Source organism: Eupeodes corollae, chromosome 1, assembly GCF_945859685.1.
Source record: "Eupeodes corollae chromosome 1, idEupCoro1.1, whole genome shotgun sequence".
In the NCBI taxonomy this organism is placed as follows: Eukaryota; Metazoa; Arthropoda; class Insecta; order Diptera; family Syrphidae; genus Eupeodes; species Eupeodes corollae.
This window is the reverse complement of record NC_079147.1, coordinates 54,450,486-54,468,054: the sequence shown is the minus strand read 5'-3', so window position 1 is coordinate 54,468,054 and position 17,569 is coordinate 54,450,486. Positions and strand designations below refer to the sequence as shown.

The following is a 17,569-nucleotide window of genomic DNA, read 5'->3' as shown; positions in this document are numbered from 1 at the left end:
TATTTTTTGAGAAATGGCCAACAAGAAAATGTACAGACAAACAGAATTTTTTGGGACCTTGAAATGTCGTGAAATATCAATTGTTTTAAATTTAAAAACAATAATTTCCAATAGACAATTAATAAAATATAACACGAAACAAAAAAATTTAAGTATTTTCTTCATCTAATAACTGGCACAAATGTGACTTATGACTTCTTCGAGCATTAACGATGATAAATTGTTTCGTGCTATGTGTTAATTAATTTATTTTCAATAGATACTCCAATTTTCGTTGAACTTCTTCACGATTTCGTATTAAGTCAAATCTACCTGAATATCTTTTCGCCAAAACCATAAATACGGCTGTTAATCTGAGGGCAAACAAAAAAGGAATTTTATTTTATGGAATCGTTATGTAGGCTCGCTCTATCTTAAATCTAACTAACCAAATCTAATTTGATGATTGGGTGTGAAAAGCGAGCATATTACTCATTTTTCTACTTAATAAACAACAAAAGCGAATTAACAAACGGTTCGCTCTAAATATTACCATTCCTATAAAACACTCATAATAATTATAATCGTATCGTGACCGATTGTAAATTATCATTATGCAAATTCATCTCCATAACTCAAAGATTATATCAGAAAGAAACAAACAAAAATAAAAATAACCAGAAAATATTATTGCCATCGTTTGGTCGCTAGCAGTGGTCTTCGTCTTCATCGTCGTCGTCGTCATATTCTGGAGGAAGGAAATTACCACCTTCATTCGATATGTCTGTCAGTTTTGAATCAAATTAAGTAATCGTGACGAATAGGATATAAAAAGCTTCGTTCATTTGATCTCCAGAAATTAGCGTGCTTTATGCATATGTTTGAATTTTAATTGTAAATGCAGGCTGTGATTGTCCAAACGACAGATAAAAATCATAAAAACGATGGAAAAATTCATATCCAAAAAATAAGACGACATAAAATCTCCAAGACAAGTGAAATCTTTTGCACCAATTAATTGACCAATCCGGAATATAATGGGGCTTGGTGAATACTGAAACTATAAGAGTGATGAGAGTTTATGTCGTGTTTATACCATCGTATCGCATCGCATATACATTGCTCGATTAAAGCGATAACATAAGAAAAAAGAAAGTTTAACTCATCTCATATCGTACGTCGTCTTTTACGTCGCGTCCGTCGCGTCGTTGTCGTACCCCAACAGCATCAAAGCCATACCGTTGAACTTTTTTCTTGTTTATTTTTTAAATTGTAGCTCACGCATCACTTCAACATTATTGCAACATCACATTATTATTATTCCCCATTCACATCAGGCAAGTCACATCGAAATTGCCTTAGGAAGCTTTAAATTCTTTTATAGCTCCGTAGCTAAACGTTTAGTTAGCGAAGCAATTTGGAGCTATTAAAAAAATAATATAAGAAAGAAAGGCTTTCGCTTGGATCGCGAAAAAAAATTTGTATTCTTTTTCACTTCGGGGTTGCATGATCGTTTATAATATACAAGTAGTTATTCGACCTTCCGCTTCAAAAAGATTAAGTACAAAATGTTAAAGGTACAATAAGTTGCTGGAATTTACTTGCTTTTAAAAAAATGTTTTTTTAAATTAAATATGAAAAATTGAAATTGTTTCGTAAGAAAAAATGACAGAAAGTACAAAATATTAAAATTAACAATATTTATTTAGAGTCATGTGGTTTCAAACGACATTTCGTACCAAAAGAGTCTAAAAAATTATAATAAAATACACTTTGCATATCTTTTCCTACCCACGACGACAAAGAGTTGCTCCATCAGCCCCACCTTGGTATAATCGTAGACTTTGAGCCCTGCGTAACCAAAGGTACAAGCTGTGGGAAATATAATCTCTATAGTTCTCTTTACCCAAAATATTTACATAAAATCAAGCCAACCTCATCAACGATCCCAAATCCTTCTTTTATTTCGTTAATGACAAAATAAAGTAAGCTTCCGTTCAAGATCTCTCCCTCTACCTTCCCCAGCAAAGCACACCTTCTTAAAAAATAGATCAACCACCACAAACATTGTAGAGTTCGTTTCATTCACTCTAAGAGCCTTAGAAAACGGAAATGAAGGTGGTATGGTCTTCACTGACTTCAACAAAATTTAGTTTGACAAAATCTTTCAAAAATAATCAATTTTCCACCTTAGGTTTTGAACCTCTTTTCAAAATGGCCCAAAGAATTGTCTAATCCTTACGTGACCTGATCGACTTATATGACGTTTGTCTGACATATACTTGAATATTCGTCGCAGCTTTCGTTTACATATCAAAGTATACAGATATCAAGAAGCACTTAAATTTATTTTAAAAACTTAAGTCTAGAAGTTTTATACATTGTTTATATTATTCAGTATACTTGTACCTTTAGAGTAAGCCTAAGGTAAAACAAAAGAACACGAAGACTCAAAATCATTTCAGTTTTACTTTCATCTTAAAATAATCAAAAAACCTGTAATTGATTATTATCATCAAAAAGACTCAGTGGTTATGGTTATAGACAGTATGAGTAAAAACAGTTTCACTTAAATTCAATTTCATTTTTAGACGGAAGCGTTTGTTTTATGAGGTCGATTGTCAAATATACATATAGAAGGGGTTTTTCTTTAGAGAAAAGAGTTCATTAAGCTTTTATATTTTTTTCTACAAAAGTGTAAAATAAAGATATGCAACAATATGGTAGTTTTCTATTCAAATCCTTAAAATCGCAACTTTTATCTGATTTTTTTCTATTACGACAGCATAAAATTGCAAGTTGAATAAAATATTTGTATCAATTTATTATAACTTTTAAAAAATTATTAACTTCCCATAGGAAGTTTATGTAATGGGTCCGATTTGTCGAATTGAAAATGTTGACATTTTTCGACGTTTTAAGGTCCCTAGAGTCGAAATAAAAGATTTTTGGAAAGATGTCTGAAGAATTTTGTTACACAAATAATAATGCAGAAAGGGTTCTCAAGAAAATTTCGTCATTGGTTTTTTTACCATAGCAGTATAAAAAAGGTGAAAAGTTTGATTTACCCAAAATATCTCACGAGCCAATAACGCTAGGACTTTAATTAAATTTTATATTATGTGTTGTATCGTCATACCAAACCAACATATTTTTTTTGAAAAAAAATCCAATGAACGTGTTTTTTTTTATAAATCGAAAAAACTGAAAAAAAATGTTTCACCTCGAAAATATTACAAATAAAAATGATTTCATTTCAAAAACAATATTGTGCAACGAAGACAAACATTTTTAATATTTGGTAACATTTTAAGAAATTTCAAACTGACAGTTTTTGTTATAAAAAATAAAAACCAAAAAAAAATTATTCATAGTTGGTAAAAATTGAATTTCGACTCAAATATCCTTTCAAAACCTTTAGATTATGGCTTCAAACTTATTTCATTTTATTTTATTTTATAAAAAATATTGTTTCCAACATTTGGTTAAATTTTGAGAAAAATTGAACTAAACGTGTTTTTTACAAAAAATAAAAACTAAAAAGAAAATTTAACAAAAGTTGGTAAAAATTGAATTTCGACATAAAAATCTTTTTGAAAATTTAAGATTATGGCTTCCAGCTAATTTAAGCTTATAAGAAATATTGTTTTTGATAAATTGAATGGACAGTTTTTTTTAACAAAAAATAAAACCTACACAAAAAAATAAATAAAAGTTTTAAAAATATGATTTCGACTCAAAAATGTTTCTTGAAATATTAAACAACTTTTATCTATTACAAATATTGTTGTCAATATTCAGAACAATTTTGAGAGAAATCTTATTTACAGTTTTTTTTGCGAAAAATAAAAACTTAATTCTAAAACATGGTAAAAATTTACATTCGACTCAAATTGATTTCCAAAAATTAAAAATATTGTTTTTAAACTTTTTTTATTTCACAAAAAAAAAAATTTCGATATCCAGTAGTTTTTTTTTTAATCCAACAGTCCGGTTTTTCGTAAAAAACTTAAATTGCACAAAAACTGACAACTTTTTTAATGCAACACGAAAAACTACAAACTTTTAACGTAGACAAATCTACGGACGGGATGGGAAGTTATCAGTGTGGGTCGCATCCCAGCCTTTTTGTTTTTTTTTTTTTTTATTTTCTGTTGTTTTCAATAAAAAAAAGATAGGTACATATGCTTAAATCTGCAGTTAATATTTTTAATCGTTTTAGTAAATACGAGTCTTGTTCTTGAAATATTCAAACCATAAATTAATTTGGCATTTTTTTCACTAAGGGAAATGAAATGATCAACTCATTCCTGACAAAACCTTTTATTAATAACTTTATTAAATTCCTATAGAAAGTTATTATAATCGGGCCTATTGTCAAATTGAACATTTTGACAATTCTCGACGACTGAAGATCCCCCTCTGATTTTGAAAATTAAGGCTATCGTACTAATAGGATAGCGATCGTCCAAATAATTGTTCACGCCCATGTCGTAATTTATTTATCTAAAAAAGATTCGGGACGCACTTTGTTGAGCAAACTTCATATGATTCTAATAACTGGATGTCACGCTCAAGACCAAGTCGAGTTCATTCTGCAAAGAATTTGATTTTCGTGAAAGCAGATGTCTAACGATTATGTTGGGAAGTCGATGGGTTGGTAGCTCTGTACCATTTAATATAAACTGCAGATGCATCTTGATTGTGAAGATATAGAGTGGTGCCAATTATATGTAGGTGTATTTTCAGTTAGATAAAACATTTTTTTGCTAAAGTATCTTCAAAGTTTGTCTGCGTCCTCATACTGCTGAAATCCCCATACCTGGCCATGGCATAAAATCGATAGAATTACGTCCTCAACTTGGTTAAACTTTCTGCTTGGGCAATATACTTCTTGTTAAAGACTCCTTTCCAGTTGTTGTTAATAGCTTGTTCGCTTTGATAAGCTTTGCGTTCAAGGGTTTTTTGATAGAAAGCGATGGCGTTATAATTATCCCCAAATATTTATACTGGCTCAACACCTCAAAATATACATTTTAACATTTTTATTCTCTTGCCTTGTCCTGTTCCGTTCCGAAAAAATAAACAGATTTGATCTATTGGTATTAAAAGTCAGATTACATATAGGTTACAGTATAATTGGAGTTTGTTTATCAGATACTTCTGGGTTTAAATGTATTAAGATCATTCAGAAGAAGATAAAAGAGATCTGGACGCTGAATACAGCCTTTTTAACACCTGATGTAGTGTGGAATCATTCTAATCTTTCTGTTCCTTTTCACGCACCGTTGTGTGATTGTTCGCGAAAAGCCCTTTCATCGTGCTTTACAATTTTGTTGATATACACATAGTCCAAAAAGTCTCCGTACAGCAGCTTTCTTTTTGTTGATTCTGAGATAAAATATTAACTATATACAGTATATTAAAAGCAAGTATTTTGAAGATCACAATCACAATTTTTTACAATTTGATAAAAAGGTGAAGGTGCAAACTAACATTTTTTCAATGTAAGAACTTTGGTTTTCACATTTATTAATAGTACTTTTTTGAAAAAAAAAAAAAAAATAAGTTAGGCAGCTTACCTTGTAGAAAAATGCATGCAAAGTCAATGAAGAAAATGTATGACTTTTCTCATCATCCCTAACGATGTATGAATGCATCGTTAGGGATGATCTGGCAATACAGTATTCCCTTCTGTAACTAGCCTAATATTCGCTTAGCAGGTTGTTATCTTGAACCCATGGCGTAAGTCTGTCTAGAATCACACCAGTAAAGATTTTCAATGACAGAGTTCATAAAAGATATACCACTAATTTCGGTTTTCCCAACGAACGGTATCCAATTTAGTTCTAGTCTAATCAGCCTAAGCATGAGTGATGGGGAATATTGTTTTTGTTTTAACTTGCAGAGATTTTTGTAAGCCACATATGCTTCCAGTTGTTTTAGGGTTTTCCACTAATAACTCAGCACTACTTATATACTGAATACTTGTGTCATGGTTTGTTTCCCATGACATCAAAAAACGGTTCTTCTACTTTAGTTTCTGTAAAAGTCTTTGTTAAAATCACAAGAAATTATCACTGGAACATGATCTATGTACATCATTTATTCCACTGTTAAGTTGTTTGTGTACTTAAGCCACTTGCGACGTAAAAGACAGTATACTATTGTGGAGTTGGCAGTTTCTCTCTAAAAGGTCAAGCTACCAGTTTTGGCATTTCTTGTTTAAAATAGTCAGACTAATTGATTTACTCATATCTATAAGTTCTATCCGATTTGCGTCAAGCATTGCATCACCTGCTGATCAACTTAGACTAATCGATCAAGGAGTAAAGTCGGATTGCATCTGCGTTACAGTCTCCAATTAGCACTAAATTTTCAATGACTTCTTCTAGAAGAAATTTAAAAAGGTCTGAATTCTCATCTTTTCATTTGTTACGCTTATTTTAACTAATATACTATCTATTCTTCTGGAAAAAAAAGAAAATTGTGCATAAGGATTTTCTGATTTCGTAAAGACATCCTTCTCTTGCTCTCCCGGGCGTATGAGTTCTGATTGCTGGGATTCAATGCAGTACGAATTCATTAAAATGGTATTCAGAACTTTCGATGAAGGCTCCAAATAATTAAAAAAAATTACATGAAATAACAATTTTCAAATCTTAACAGAATCTTCTGGTTTAAACACGACTAAATACATTTTTATTAAGGCAGCAAGTGACTAGCTAAAGTTCGAGGGCCTATGGATGGGAAATTCATGTCAGTTGTTTTAAAAACTGAATTTTGTATGCTATTTGGTTGTACCCGTGGCTTTCTTAAATTAGCCGTTCTGATTCGGCGTAAAAACTGTAGGTCGCACTTATCACAAATGGCAAATCCGGGGAGGACGTAGGCTTCTTGCCAGCCCCCCCGGGAGACAATTTATTTTTTTTATGGTGGAATTACCTTTAATTCAAAACTTATCCTATTGCGTTAATCGATATGACTCCCATTATATTTTGAAATAATTATTTTTTTACATGAAAACAATTGTATTTTACTTCCCTAAACTATGTTGCCAAAAGTACTACTTTTAAGTGTGGACTAGACCATGAACATAATATGAATCAGACATTCTGCTCTATTCCAAGAACGGAGTACAAATTCATTAGTCATATAAGACATCAGGATTATGCAGTCAAGCTGTTTTAGTAAATATGTACCTGGCCCCTACAGCCAAAACCTTTGTGTCAATTAAAAGTAAGGTTTTCAGCCGATAAGCGTTAGGCGTTTTTTTTTTAATTTTTTTTCCATACATAAAATAACAAGAGTCCTCGCATATTTTTTTTAAATGTACCGGTAGATTTTTTAAAAACATTTTCTTAACTTTAAGTTCTTAATTTGGCTTCTTTCTGCAAGAACAAAAATGTCGGTATTGCCCCAGAAGTGTACCTCTGATAAAACAGTTATTTTGTGTTTAGTTTGCTCAAGAATTAATAGACCGTTTTTATTAATGTCCTCCTTCAGTGCAAGCTTTTGTGGATAATTAATGATGATAATAATTTTTTATGATCAAAAATATCATTATTTTGTTTGAGTTTAAACAAAAATTATTTTCTTTTTACAAGACTTTATATCTCAGGGCTAACATTTTTTAAAGCAATTTTAATTTAGCAAAATAAACATTTAATAACATTTGTAAGCGGTAAGTAATAACTCGTCTAAATGTTAAGTGTGTGACCCTCCCCCCCTGATTAAAAGTCTTGATACGCTCTTGCTCATAACTGAAATGGCTTGCATACGGCAATGATTGAGAGTCGTTAATCCACTAGATCCTGCTTCTTTAAGGACTAAAGAAATGTTTACCACCCTTTTCATTTAAGAAATAATTTTTATTTTACATTCAATAATTTTTTCAACCGAAACACGTAAAGTATAGTGTTTATAGTGAAAAAAAAAACTCAATCTTATCAATTTAAAAAATTTAAATTAAATCAAAAACATTTTTGAGACAACATGAAACTTTTTGAATAAGACTTAAAGCTTCAATGATATTCAAAGAAAATAATTAGAGTTAAAAATTGTTGAATAAAAGTCAACAAGATAAATATATATTGTTATATTGGAATTATTACGAGCAAATATCCCAAAATATCTTTAAGTCAAAGCAGAAATAACTTATGTTAATGGAAAAACAGAAACACTCTTCCTTATAAGAAAAAAATCATTTCGAAACTATACATTTTCTTTATTTTTCTTCTGCTATCTATGCTACTCTGTTTTTTTTTCGTTCGTTCAGGTATTCCTCTCATTATAATAAAATATAATAAAAATAACATAATCCTATTTTAGTTTAAAAAATTTCATAATTGAAACATTCAAAACACTTTACTTCAAAAAAAAAGATTGTATAAAAACTCATCATCACAAACTAAAACAAAATAAACAAAATACTCTAAATAAAGAACTTAAAATAAAACAAAATTGTAGCGATGAAAAGGTAAGAAAAAACTTTCGCTTTTTAAATCAGGTTTAGTTTTTTTTAAGCGTAATCTTTTACAATTTACTTTAAAAAAAAGTCTATTCCTTGAACAATCTCTTTTAATTCAAACTAGGTACATTTACGTATCTACGAAAATAAACAACCTCAAGGTAATGAAATAGATGAAAATAGTTATTTTTATTTTCAATTTAAACCATCCACGTCCGTCTATCCGGTCCGACTTGGTCTGGTACGGTCCGGTCCTTTGGGGCAAAGATAGACGAAAAAGTATTTTAGATTAAACGATGTAAATACTCCGCCTTTGATAGCTGACTTGGAGATACAAAACAAAAAGAGATTTCAACAATATCTCTCTTTAGATTTTTATGAATGAAATCTATCTGCACGATAATATGGCGATGGCGGTCTCGACCAAGACACATCTCACTGTAACTCTATAGTGCGGCAGGCCTTAGAGCGTTTTACTTTTCCTTAAACCTGTTTGTTTGGTTTCTTGCCAGTGAATTATAAACAACCTGACACTTTAGATTCTTTTTTATTAATAAAATACTTCTCTTTTTTTTCTTTAATTCCATCTTTGCATCTATGGCCAATACAATACGAAACAAATAATCTAAAGAGCCCGATCGCGACCCCTTCTCTCACATCGCTACACCGCACCATGTCGCGTATCTCTTCGAAATCGACAATGAAAACTAAGACTAAGACGACGACGACGATGACGGACCGGACGGCTATACAAGAAATCTTATCTTGCGCTTTTGTGCAGTTTTTGTGCGTAAATTTCTTTTTATTTTAATTAATTTTTCCATTTCCAGTTATAGAAGAGATGCCATTTGAGAAAGTGTATATAAAAGATACATTTATGAAAATATGCGCGCGTCCAATTAAATGGGGGTACATGAACCGTTTAAACGACCACACTTAACGGCTATGTCTATCGGGTCTATAAAATTCTCTAAACTCACCTCTTGCATGCGAAGCAAAGTGCATCTGAAGTTTGTTGGATTATTTTTTGGTGAGGCCAAATTGAAAAATGTGTTTTTACCCGAGTATCTTTAACTTTATAGATACTTTCTTTATTATTTTTAGGATATAGCTGTTAATGATTTTGTTTTCATAATTTTTTCTGTGTTTTGATGTTGAATTCATTTTAATAGCGCGAATTATAATTTATTTCTAATAGAGAATCTACACCTGGTCTGAAGTTTTTTAACGGTTGCTCGCTCTACATAATGTTTCGACATACAAACAAAAACAATTTTGTATCCATATAAATTTTCTCTTCAATTTGAAGATATATTTTAATTTGTCTTAATTCTTTGTTTTTGTTTTTCTGTGAAGATCTTCTAATTATTCAATCAGAATTCTTATTAATTGTGTGATTATGCTTTTTGTGTAGAGAGCATCCATGGCAGACATCAGCATCTTTATGGTGTTAAATGCGTTGTCTTTTTAATGTCATTATAATATTTTTTGGGAAGAAGTTTTATTGAAATTTTGTTGAATTAATGCAAAGTGAATTTTTTGATAATAGCTATGAATGGATTAATGCCAAAGATCGTGCCTTTTTGAATTACTATAGCTTTAACAAAGTTGTCGCTAAGTCGCTCGTCGTTGTGCTGTATGCTAATAAGATGACAATTCGGAACCTATAATGTTTATTGATTTTTTAGTTTTGTTACTTAACGTTTGATTATTCCAATCACACAGGCTGATTTTACATAACTAAAAAAAAGAAATATATTGTAGGAACCAACCCATTGTTTCTTTTTTTGTTAGTTTTATATTTTGGAGCATCATGTGGCAATATAACATAAATGTTAATTGTTTTTTATAGGCCTATAGGAAGTTTGCCAAAGTGAAAACCACTAAACCTCTGTATTTAGGGGGCTTATGATATTGTCATGTAAATGTTATGCTTTTTTAAACAGATAATGGTCAAAGAAACTAAAATATTTATAGCTGGAGATTTAAAAGTAATTTTGTAAAAAAAGAACACTTAATTAGGTATTTTTGTGTATTCAATTAAGAGAGTTCATCAACATAGGTAATAAAAAATTGAATTTGACAATAAATCTGGGTTGTTAACACATCTTTAAATGTTGGTAGGCATGTATTGTCAAGACTTATCTGAAGCTTAAATTGTTGGAAATATATTATACATCATATTATGGCATCGTATACAAATTTACATGAACTTGACATTTATCAATGCATTTAGGTCTTAACTCAATAAAAAAGAATATTGATTAACACGATTTTCTTGTCATAAAATTATAACTCTTGTGTAAAGTGCTTAAATTATATTTGTTATAATTAAAATGAGGTCTAATAAGAAGGATATTGTGAGTATTTCAATAAAATTCCCACTTGAGAATCGTTTATAGAACTAAGAACTTGTTTTTATTTTCTTGAAATACTTCTTCTTTTTGTATATTCCATAGTTGTTCCAAGTAAATTTTCTAAAAATTATTAAATAAAATTAATAAAAAAAAGTTCCCCAGCATAATAAAGTTAGATACGCATCGAATAAGAACAAATAATTTGGTACTCTTAATTACTTATAACCCATTTTTCAATAAGAAATGTGTACATTGAAAAAAAGAGAAGTTGCCTGCCTACTGACTGTTACAATTTTAACCAACTAGGAATTAAACCCAAACTTATGGGCTACTTTCATTATGTAAGTCAGAGGTAGTATACTAAAACAGAATAGACATACACATGATCAGTAACTGTGCTGAGATTAATGTTTATTAAAAAAAAAAGTTTGACCTACAATAAATAAAAGAGCTGAGTGTAGAACTTGACATTAATCAGAATCTATAATTTAAATACAGGGTTATCTATTTTGCGATTTTAAAAGGTCTCTCTTCAATTACTTAAGGATTCTCAAAACCTAAACTACGACAATTTTGTTTATTAACATAAACACCGAGTGAAAAATATGCTTTATCACTGAATAAATTTTTGTTTAAAAAATCGCCGTCCACCACCGCCGCCCGTTGATCCCAATTCACACCCATTCGACATATTTAGGACGTTATGAATGGTTGCTGGCTTCAGTTGTTGTATGACCTGGACTTAATATATGGATATAGGTGTAGATCTAAACAGTACTTATTCCTAAGAACGACGAGAAATCGACAGCACATTCGGCAACACTTTCACTTACAGCTATTTTCAGTGGTACCAGCAAAACGATTATGCACAGCCCTTACAACTCTTACCAATCCAGTCTCTTCAAATTTCTTAACAAATTTGAAAATTGGTTTCTTAGACTAAATAATTTCCAAAATGTATTTTTGAACTTCAAAAATCAAGGAATGTGAATGTTTTATATAATTTGTTGTCTTTTTCTTTTTGATCTATTTTCTCTACATGGTAATTTACAAAAAGTATAAAAATCAAACATCAAGTGGCATAAATTCTTTCCATCAATATTTTAATTTAATTTTCGATTACTGCATTAAAATTCATACAAATCATCCTACAAAAAATTAATCAAAGTATCTTTACTCAACTTAACTCATTTTCCAAAAGCAATAAACAAAAATCCACCAAAATTTAAAACTTTCCAATTGCCTAAGGGCTATATGTATCTTCCCATCAAAAGCTGCGAAAATACTTCCACAAAAATATTTAAAAGAAATTATACCTGTAAGGAATTTCATCATCATAATTTAATTTCATGCAACATCCTTATAGTTGCTTTATGCAATACCTCTGTCCAGCAAGCCCTGCACTAAAAAAAAAAACGAAAAACTTGAAAACACCATTCAACAAAAATTATAAAAAAAACACTTACAATTTGTATCAAAAGGGAAACTTAAAATATCCACAAGCATCACCCCTCGAACTTTCTTCTTTCACAGCATCCATCACGTACACATACAGTATACGTACTATACGAGTACATCCACATGACCAAAGATGTATTTAAAGTAGTTCATATCTCCTTGCAATATCTCATCTTATTTTATTTATTTTGTATTATTTTTTGTTTTCCTTGAAAAAACAACATTTCATTTTCTTTTCGCTTCCATATATATTTCTGAGAAAGAAAAATATAAAAAAGGAAAAATATTTATATGGAAGAAAAAAGTGCATCGACTGCAGTAACAGAAGAACAAACATAATAAAACAAAGATTTAAAAAAAAAAAACATCAAAAATAATCGGTCATGCTGTAAAGTAAACTGCAACCAACAACAACAACTGCATCAGGCATCATTGAAAGTTAGTATTGAACTTGAGCAAATGATCTTTCCTGAGCTCAAGCTCACAACAATTCAACATCCAAGAGATACAAATAGCTAATAATGTATAAAAAGGTAACAACTTTGGGAAAAGGAAGGAAGAAATTTTCGCGTGAAGAGTAGGCATAGTCTGCTTTGGTTCAGTTTGGTTTGGTTCGATCAAACCCAAACCAAACGAGTTTATCCACGGTTTTTCATTTCATTCATGCTCCACACCATACCACACCAACTCGGCTCTATGATCATTTTCTGCTCATTTTCGGTCAACTCTCATCTCGCTAACTTATACACATGCAAAATATACCCAACTAAAATATTCAAAGAGCTTGCCAGTAGTTGTCACAGCCACAGCCACAGCTATCTCCATCTCCATCACCTCACCATACCATCCACAGAAGAAAGATATCAAAAACTTAAAGAGGAAACTACTGGCAAAGTGGTAAAAGAAGAGGAAAACAAAAGAGACCGCATCACAGAGACGTGCCTCGCCGAACTCCAACTCGCATTCGTTTGATGGTAGGTAAGGTATATATGGTTTTGCTATAAAGATCCAAGAAGAAATTTTCATGTGGCCTCTTGGTGGGGCATTCAACAAAACCAACAAAACCCAAAAGAGCTTACCTATATAAATTGCTTCTACCGTCGAGAAATGGTATCATATCATCCTTTATCGTCCATTCGGCAACTATCGTTTCGCAGCCCCTATCAAAATAAATTAAATACGCAAATCTAAACGCGAACGAAACGAAAAAAGAAATAAAATCAAAAAAGACACTATCCAATACCAAAAAAAAATATAAATTAAAAAGAAAAATAAAAGTGCGTTTTAAAAATGTCTTATAAAAAGATTTACGGTTTTGTGTTTATTGTGGCGGTTGCTGCAGCCCTACCCGCTGAAGAAACCCGTGGCCATGCAAGGAATGCAATTGGCAGCGAAAACGACATCATGGATAGCATCTATAGTGATTGCCTGCGGAAGGATTCAGTGTCGTGTGTTAAATACAAATTGTTCAATTTCGTCGACAAGGTACTCGCAGCCCGTGACCAATTCGCCCTAACCGAAGGTGTTACAGTCGTTAAGACACCTGGTTCGGATACAGCCGGTGGTGCTCCACGTTCCATTTCCGCTGATGAATCATTCGAATCGTTGGCTCTGAATCGTATCACCAGTTTCCTGCAATCGCACACCATCAAAGTCGAATTGAAGGGTGCCGATATTGTAAGTGCTGTATCATCGACTGGCCGTGCTCTTGAAGATGTTTCCGAGACACTCTTTGGCAACGATGACCCCAATGCACCAGAGGAGAGCCGTGGCAAGAAGAAGAAGGCTGCCAAGATCTTGGGACCCATTCTGGCGTTGGTTGCCATCAAGGCTGCTGCCCTATTGCCACTTCTGTTGGGAGCTATTGCCTTGATTGCTGGTAAGGCGTTGTTGATTGGTAAGATTGCTTTGGTACTCTCCGCCGTTATTGGGCTCAAAAAATTGCTGTCACAAGAGAAACACGTCACTTATGAAGTTGTTGCCCATCCACACCATTCGGCTAGTCATTCAGTGAGCCATGATGCCTACGGCAGTGGTTACAGTGCTGACGCTGGCAGTTCCGGCAGCTATGGCAGTTCAGGTCATGGAGGCTGGGGCCGATCACTTGACGCCCAAGACTTGGCTTACAAATCACAGAAGCCAGCTTCTGTTCAATAGGACTCACAAAACAGCCAGCCTATATAATATAACAAATTAGCACCCTACATACACAACGTCGTCACAAAGTCAAATGGTGTCCTAAATGAAATCGAATCAAAACAAAAATGAATCAGTTTAAATGATTTTCCTATGTCAAAGTCGTTAAACTTTCATGATTTCATATCAAAACACAAACAAAAAAATAAGGGTAGTGAATAACGGTTTAGTAGATTTTTACATCCCCAAGCAAACACAAAGCAAAAACACGAAAAAAAAACAATTATTAAGTTAATTTAATTTATTTTTTATTTAATTTAAACAAAACAAAAATGGTACGATAGAGACATACACATTATTTATAAAACTGTTTATTTATTATAACATTTATTTATTTAATGAATATTTTTATTAATTTATAAACTATGTAAAAACATACAAAATATTGAGAGAAAATCGGTACCTTTGAAAAAGTAAAATACTCATATTTAGGGCATTTGTTTTTGAACAACCAAAAATAAAAGGGTAATTTTGTTTTACCCTTATCAAGACATTTGCATCTTCTTTAACAGTTTTAAAAAAAGTTCATTTTTTTATCTTATTCTAAGCTATTCTATAATTATTTCTCTCTCTTCTTTACTGTCATCTTCATTGCATGCTCACTTTACTGTTATTTTTTAAACTATATTTGTTTTATTTCATCGCTTTCCTGAACTACCAAAAATTCTCTTCTAAGTCTTATTTTATGTCTCTTAATTTCCTAGATTTATATTTTATTTCTTGTAAGGAAGACCACAATCTCTTTGCGCACTTAATCTTTATAATCATTATCTATATTGTTTTTCATAACTTTTACTATCATTTTCTCATGATCTATCTTCAAATTCTAGTCTTATTGATTATGAACTTTCTCTTTTTCTTATCACTTCTTACTAAATTCATTCCTTTTTTTTCTATCATTTTCTTAAACTGTCATATTTTTCGTTCTATTTTCATCTATTTTCTTCTCCGAAAACACCAACAAAATAATAGAATCACAGTTTTGGTCAGAAATGAGCCATAACTTGCCATAGTTAACAAAAATCATCTAACTATCTCTTTTTCACTCACGTCTATTTTCTCCTTCATTCTAGTCTTTTTCTCTTCATCTTTTTTCATTTTCATCTCTTCTAAAAATTCTCTCTTAGCTAATGACTGAATTAATTTCAAAAAAACACACGCACATTAAATAAAACAAGAAAATCTTTTTAATTAATTTTTATATTTTGTTATATATTTCATAAATATTTTCAATTATAATGAATGCAGAATATGTTAAAAAACATAAAAAAAATTATAAAAAAAAATAATTATTTATAAGCAGTAATTTATTTTGTACAAAACGAAAAACAAATAATGTATTAAAAAACTTATTTAAAACAAAAACCAACAAACGACACAAACAAAACGAACTTAAAACGACAAACGATTAGTTTTTAAATGCGATAAAATTGCCTTGAATAAAATGAATGAAATATAATTAAAAGAATTTATAAAAAATTTAAAATGTTTTTTATTTCTTTGTTAATTTTCTATTTTTTTCCATAAAACAGAGTTATGAAGATGTGGTACCAAAGGTGAGTTTAATTTTTCAAAAAGGTAATTTTAAAAGTTAATTTTATTTTTTTAATTCATTAATTCATTATTTCACGAGTGATTTTTGTATTTTTTTTTAAATTAAGTTAATTTTTCTAATTTCTTAATTTAATTATTTAAAAAATCAATAACTTATCAAAGTTAAAAAAAAGTAAATCCATTTTGTTGAGAAAAATATTATATTGTTATTATTTTCAAGTTTATAAAATTAATTAAAAAAAGAAAACTTAAAAATTGAAAAAAAACTTATGGTAAAAATATTGACCCTAACTTTTATTTGAAAGTTTAAGTGTAAAATATTTTATAAAAATAAAAACCAGGTACAAGACAATCTCATTAAAGGAAAGTACCTGAAGTAAAAGTGAAATCATACCTAAACCAAAAAAAAACAGCTTAACTATTTTGCTCTGGAAAATTGAACTTAAAAATGTTTTGTTTCATTTAAAAAAAAAAACAAAACAATTAAGAAATTTCACTCACATTAAAACACAACAAGAGTAAAGATTCAAAACAAGATAAAAAGTGTGTCAGGGGAACAAGTCAAATCACAATTTTTGTCTTATTTATTTGTTGTTGTTGTCTGTGTTGCTATTTGATTAAAATACCTGAATCTACTTTAACACACCTGTTCGAGAAATTGAAGCTGAGTGTGAGCGCGCAATGCATAAACGCTGCGTTGCACTGTGCTGTAGTGTCTTTGGTGTGTTCTAGAACAACTTTCTGCAATGCAACAACTTTCAACATAAATTGCATCGTTGGCGTGGTGCGGTAGCCGGCGGCGGTAGAAGTGGCAGCAGAGGTGACAGAGAAAAGCCAGCGTGAAAAGACTGCAACGACGACAACAACAACGACCCGAATTGTTTTTAAACAAAATTTTCCATCTTTTCCACTTGGTGGTGATGTTGTTTTTTTAAGATCTTATAGTCACTGGAAAACCTCTCGAAATTTCTTTATGACGGCATTCATCAACCCCACAGAGAGATTTTCTACCAAAAGTAACGTATCAACCGCAAGAAAGTTTGAAGCTTTGTGGTCTTGACTCGACTCGTATCGTCTCTGATTGCGGTTCACCTATAAATGAGGTGGGTAAATCAGGTGTGTTTGATGGATATATGCGTAGATTTAAAGATTCAAGCCATCATCGCATGGTTAAGAAGACACACGACACTCTCGCAGCCGTTTGTCTATTTATGGTCTTGAGATTGGCTATGATGGGACAGAGCCAAAGACAACGCCAAAGGCCGGGGGATGAGGGAATACAATAAAAAAAAGAGATCCATTACTGTTATTCTGTGCTTTCTTTTTTTTTCATTTCTTTCTTTATTTTCTTCATTTGTTGATGATTATTTCGAAATGGTCAATACTTCTTCTTCTTCTTTTTCTTCTTCTGGTTTTTGATGTGCCAATGCGTAGAAAGATTTCCAATTTCCACACCACACTCCGTATTTCCATATCAATTGGTTTTTGGAAATCGATGAATTATAATTATTTTTGATTATAGGTAAGATAGATGAATCGGTCTTACGGTCTTGAT

At 31.1% G+C, this 17,569-nt stretch overlaps 1 protein-coding gene across 1 annotated transcript; it reads left to right on the top strand.

Moving 5' to 3' along the window:
* The first annotated feature begins 13,371 nt into the window (after window positions 1–13,371).
* LOC129939550 (uncharacterized) lies at window positions 13,372–15,604 on the top strand. The gene has a single exon (XM_056047592.1). The coding sequence runs from the start codon at window positions 13,555–13,557 to the stop codon at window positions 14,419–14,421; it is 867 nt and encodes a 288-aa protein (XP_055903567.1). The 5' UTR covers window positions 13,372–13,554; the 3' UTR covers window positions 14,422–15,604.
* Window positions 15,605–17,569: the final 1,965 nt, after the last annotated feature.